We start from the raw sequence: 6,278 nt of genomic DNA on the forward strand, positions 1-6,278 counted from the left end.
TGAATGCAAATACACGACAACAAAAGAAAACTCTACAACAATGTTTAAAGTGCAAGGAGAGAAGAACATTAAGAAAAGCATCATTTAAATACAGACAAATTATCTAGAATTATTTATAAACAAAGAATACACTAAACAACATTATCACGAACTCTGCTGTAACCTTTCTAAATCCATAGGTGAAAACACTGTAATAAAATTGATACGTTCGGCAAGCGAAACCAAGCTCTCCACATGGCACAAAGCACCGAAGCGAGCGGTGCCTACATTGTGTCCCACTTACGCCGGATTCATCCTTTGCTGCATCCTTGTCTAGGGCGTGTGCTCTTGCTGCCAAAGTAAGCCCACTTCGCTACTGAACTACGGGCGTCTGCCTCCTCCGACCAGCCAGACATAACCGACACAGCTCCAGCTTGGTCCGCGCTACGAGTCCAAGGAGCCACTGCATAGCTGAAGTCATCACTCGGGTGTCATTCAGTGTAATGACTACATCCCACCCTGGTAAGGGGAGGGGACGGCGGACTATCCCTCATATACGTTTAGTACAGCAAAAGCAGCCTTATATGAAAGACCTCCGCTTGCTGCTATTAATTTGTGATGACTGTGTAAGTTTCTGTGAGGGATGAGTGTTATTACAGTGATATTTCCTGCTTGAAGTTCTTGCATTGAAAGGAATCACATAAAGCCAAGAGTGAGCCTAAAGAGGCTTGTGGAAGAGAGTAGCCACAGAGTGTAGGAAGAGAGTTCCTACGATGCGAAGAGGTGGTAGGGAGAGGAATAGGGAGGGGCATGGGGAGGGGACTGCAGGTGGTCCGAAGACCTCAGACTAGCCGCTTCTGCACTGCCACTACAGTGTGTGAAGGGATCTCAAAAGGCCAATAAAAACTGTATTATTAAACACCTCTGGGAACCAATAACAAAAATGCTACACAGGATCAAAGAACTTATCTTCCCTGCACTAAGAATGTCATTTTAACATCCAACATCTACTTAGCAATCAGCCATTATCCAACTTTCCTGGGCCAATCAAGATATTTTTTGAAAGTTTCCATGCTGGAAAAATGGTAGTGTTGAGTAGGAATCCAGGAACAGCTGCAAATCAACTTTGTTTTTCTTCATGCATGACAGGGCGTCACAGCTTGTTAGACTCTGAGGTGGCAAGCCTGATGTACAGATGGAGGGCTAATGAATGAGGACCAGTACATGATGATTCTAACAGTTCATAATGAACAGTTTATACACAATGCCACTGTAATCTGTGGAAGCATTGGTGTGAAAGACCAGAAGGAAATTGTGAATATATGTTCAAGTTGTCATTAAATGCATAAATCTGATCTTTTACCCAATCTGTACGAGCACCTGTAAAGACCAGTTATTTTAAAATGTTCAAAGTATTCTGCACAATATTTCTGTACAGAGGAACCTGTGTTTAGGGTAAGGTTAGTTAACGTGAACAGCTTACTAAGCTATGTAACTACTGTATAATGCCTATAGTAGCCTACTGCAACATCAGATTGTTTTTAATATATATAAATACTCACTTATCTAGTGGCATTTGTACACATACCCTCCACAATGGGCCTTCATCTATCTTCATCAAAGACATAAGGTATCTTATTAAGACAGAGTAAAGGGCCTTTCAAGATACTGCAAAAGATGCTTGGCAAAAATTATACATGTTACAAAAAAGGCGGTAAAAAGTTATGCTTTGTTACCTAAAGCATCCCAGATTAGTCTAGCCTATGCAGATCCTGTGCTACTTGGCATTCCACTGGCTCCATATTTCTATGAAGACAGTTAAGCAGCATGGGAGCTCAATTAACACTACTGCGAGGGAGAGTTATATGAGCGACCACATATCATACAGTAGCAGCACCACTGATCTCAAAATCCAGCCTCCCCCGCCTCACCCCTGTACCCAAGCCCAACCCGCTGCTCTCAAAAGAAACTGTTTATGTCTCAAAATCCCCTCTAATCTTCGTGGAAACTCAAGATCAAATACCCATTTTCAAATGTGCCTTTGGTTTTAGTCTGAGCCTTGGTAGAGCGGGGCCTTGTTTAAACTTTTGTTTTGCTTTCAATAAACAGAAGACTAGTAAGCATCTGTGAAATATCTGTCCTAGTGATGACACTTCTGTTTATGAATGAAGTGTGCTCGATGATTGTTGCTGTCTCTGGCATGCTACAAAGCACTATGTTTAGTCACACATGCTGCACATAAGGGACTTTGTCCAGGCTCGTGAAGGTTTTCCAAACTATACCACATTGTTACCTCCTTACAATTCACAAAGGAATGAGTTTGCACATCCCAGAGCAAGAGCCACAATTTATTCCACTGCTCTCTCACATTGCAGTAATATTTCAAGTGAATAATATAATATAACAACAACAAACAGTGCCATGACGGAATTAAAGAAATGGCACTGTAGATGTTCAAGCTTAATTTCGGATTGACATGAATACCATATACCGGACAATAACTGAGCTATTTCAGTCACATGGAAAGGATAGTAATGGATTAAACTGACTTTACAGCCCAATATTTCTTTGTGAATATGTATGCCTTTTACATAAAAGCATCTTCTGTCTTGATTGCACATATGTACTTAAAATTAAAGCTAAACAAAAATCATCTGTTGAGATGACAGTTGAAAAACTGAACATAACTGTGCATGAAATCAGAAAGCACAGATAAATCCTTTTATGGAACAGACTTTTATTGACAGCATTTTAATTTGAAGCTGGTTTCACATTACTGCTGAAAGGATAAGATTATGGCACACCTTTGATCTTGAGTATCAGATGCTGCCCAACCTTCCCTTAACTCGCCAACCATGTTGATAGGGTCCTTCAGCTACAAGTTCCCAGCACATTCCCATCCTTATATCAGTCTGCAGTCTATCACGCAAGCATAATTCAGTGAATAACTGAATACCACTGTGTGCAGAAGAATGAAGACTACCTTTTATAATAAGCACCAATACATGACAGTTCATAGTGCACAGCCTACACACAATGCCACTATAATCTGTGGAAATATTGGTGCGATAGACCAGAAGAAATTTGTGAAGAATCGTGAAGAGTGCATGTTCATGTTCATGCTGATAATACAGAGGTTTTCACAAGATGAAAGAATGCCTTGGAATTTTACTTGGAGTGTCACCTTCATGGCTTCTATGCTTACAAGCTGGTAAAATATTCCTATTTAGCCATGTAGGAAACCAAGCAGTCATAAAAGTCTACAATATGTTATACAATATGACAATATGATATGACGCATCATACAAAATCCATCAGCAACTCAAATCAGAAAAAATCCATTATATAATTAATTTATTAAGTGATTGGTTTATTTTGAATTAAGCCACTATTACAAAACTAATGACTGCTTCTCAATCAGAATAGTACCACATTAAATAATATGCCATTATTTTCTGATAACTTGTCAAAAAGGTTCATCAACAAGTTCACATCTAACATTTACTGGCTTATTGAGAAGTATTAGTGAGTACTACTATTTTAGACTTATGTACTGAAAAACCTAAATTGTATGAGGTAATTTGGAAAGCTAGCTGTGCTGGCTACATTTTTGCAACTCTTGCCTTTAGCCAACCACACAAATGTAACTATGTGACTATATATATCCTTTAACTTTTGAATGATCAAAGGCTACTTATAACTTCTGAGCCAACAGGAACTGAGAAACACATTTTGGGTGTTACGGGTGTTCTTTTTCCACAGAAACAAGAAAGTTGAAAGTTTTTGATACAACTGCTATTAGTCATCTATCAACCTTATGTTCAACAGGAGTTCTAATGTGTACTAATGTGTTACACCTGTCTCCATTGTTCACACAGAACCACAATAGTCCTACACTTAATTTACAGTTAATAAGTAAGTTAACTGTAATATGCTTGAACTTGTTCACAGCCATAAGAATAATATAGGCCTGGTATAAGAGTGGTGGTATACATTTTCAAAATTTTGTCAAGGGTTTGACAAAACAAGCAGTTGTTACTTTTTAATGCTGTCTTTTGATAATCACTGTTGTAGTCTTTACTTTTTGTAAATAAGTAAATCAGTCAACAGGCTATGCTGCATGTGAGTGCATCTAAAAGGGGATGCATACTACGAAGATGGGCCTACACTGAGTAGAACTGCAAAATTAATCAGAATTTGTAAGCATGCATAACTGGACCCCTTGGCTTTTGGGCCGAATATGAATGTTGGATTGCAACAAGTCTTAATGTGATTAAACTACTGAAACTTGCTGCAACTGTTAAGAAGGTGCATGGCTGATGAGAGAATAATCCCCATCATTCATTACTTACACATGGGTAGAAAAAGAAATGGCAGTTTCTAAAGAATGAAAGACATCCTTACTGGTTAGTGGGTGGCGCAGAGAGTGAGAAAACAGCCTCTTCTTCCTCATATTCCGGTCCATCCTGCTGATCGCTTTCGTCCACACTCCCGTGTGCTCCGTAACCCGGTGGTGGTGGAGGCGGTGGAGGCAGTGGAGGCAATGGTGGGAAGACAGAAGGCCCATCAGAACCTGCTGAGGTGGGTGACATACGGCTATCAGGTCCCTCTGAGGTGGGGGAATAGCACAGTCCACTAGTCCCTGAGCTTGCTCCATGAGATATGGTGTGGCCGCCACTCCCTGCAGCGGCCAGTGCTGGCCCAGTCAGATCTTCTCCGGTAACCGGGTAAATCATCATGTCGGTGAGGCTGTCTGGGGATGTGTTAGAAGGGTGGCGAAAGCTTTGCGCAAGTCCCTGGCCCAAATCACTAACCCGCACTCTACTCGTCTTGGGATAAAACGGAAACTGGGTCGTCTCAGGGCCTCTGCTGTCTTTAACCCCTGTCCCCGATGATACGGTACCCCTACCCTCGTTCCTGACTTCTGCGTCCATTAAATGCGTGAAGGTGAATTAAGAAGAGAGCCGGCCCTTCTTTTTTAACCTGAAACACTCTTCCAGTCTTTTGGGATGTGTAAACTAACGCCAAAAACTTTGCTGGAAAACACTTCACGCTTAGCCAGCTCACAAGCTAGCTCACGTAGCTAGCTCTGGCTAGTCCCACAACACACAATGCTAGCCAGGCTAGCTGACGGCACACTTGATGAGTTATGTCTTCATTGTTTCCTGAGTTTCGAGTTTACAGAAATTCACACTGATTCGAAATTATGTAGATGAAATATCATAAAAGAAGAATAACGAAAGTAATTAGCCCCTGGCTTCCCGTGGTGCCAGTTCTTGGTAGCAGTCCACTTGACGGGAATCTGCGGTTTTATTGTCAGTGTGTGCGCCAGTCTTTTTGTAGCTGTTATTTTGTTTCCAATGAGTTAAAAAAAAAAGGCTCAAGATTTTATCTGAAACGGTCCACAGTAGCGTTTTAGTATCCGATACTTTTTTCTTTCTTCATTTCCACTCAATGAACAAGTTACAATGCTTTTTCTTGCTGCGTGAATTACCTTTTCTTTCGAGATTAGTGGACTGGTGGAACATTTGCCACAACTGCTCCCAGCCCCACTCCTTTCCCTGCGCGTGCTCGCCCGCGTGCAGACCGTATTAATAGAGTGTCGAGCTCTTGCGAATTCGATTACATCTACTTTGAGAAATAGCTCATCCTTCGATCGTTGTTCCGAGTTAAGGTTTGTAGTATACATTATATACGTTATTTATTCCTACAATTTAGTTTATTTGTCTTTGCTGTAATGTAATTAAACGTAGAGTTACGTAAATGGGCTGATTTCAGTGTTCTCCGAAGGTTCTTATACGAACAAGAGTATTACAAATTGCGTGTTTAGTTTGAATATGTACAAATGAGACCTCAGTCGAATACATTGTGAACCAAACAAAATCCCGTCCGCAACGGATAAGTCACACAAGCACATTAGCTCAACTTACTGGTACTGTTATTTAAAATATTTTTACATTATATGAACAAACATGGCTTCTATTTTTCAGCAAATGCTTCATTAATCTGATTATTCTTGCAGTCCCAGATTTATTTTCATACCTTGCTTCTGTTTGCTTTGCTTAAGTGAGAGTGGAGTTGTTGCTGGAAACGAGTAATCAGATAAAAATGTGATGTAGCCATGGGAACTGAGAGGGCTGTGGATGCATCTGTGTTCACCGCCACTCCTGGGAACTGAGAGGGCTGTGGATGCATCTGTGTTCACCGCCACTCTTGCCTCCAGTCCAAACATCTGCGTCTGCTCAGTGACATTCCCCATATCTAGAGTTAGTAATTTGACCAAATACTCTGCCATGCCC

General features: G+C 40.8%; 1 protein-coding gene across 4 annotated transcripts in view; it reads right to left on the bottom strand.

The window, feature by feature from the left end:
* rasa1a (RAS p21 protein activator (GTPase activating protein) 1a) overlaps positions 1-5,533 on the bottom strand; it is a 23,933-nt gene extending 18,400 nt beyond the window's left edge. For 3 of the 4 annotated variants that reach the window (XM_027002836.2, XM_027002834.2, XM_027002833.2), the window contains exon 1: positions 4,384-5,533. In XM_027002836.2, coding sequence (XP_026858637.2) covers positions 4,384-4,913 — 530 coding nt within the window. In that variant the 5' untranslated portion in view covers positions 4,914-5,533. Of the gene's footprint in view, positions 1-283; positions 718-4,383 lie in introns of those variants that run through there. The other variant, XM_027002837.2, reaches the window with a different exon arrangement.
* Between the last annotated feature and the right edge of the window lie 745 nt (positions 5,534-6,278).

This window comes from Electrophorus electricus, chromosome 9 (genome assembly GCF_013358815.1).
Source record: "Electrophorus electricus isolate fEleEle1 chromosome 9, fEleEle1.pri, whole genome shotgun sequence".
Classification (NCBI taxonomy): Eukaryota; Metazoa; Chordata; class Actinopteri; order Gymnotiformes; family Gymnotidae; genus Electrophorus; species Electrophorus electricus.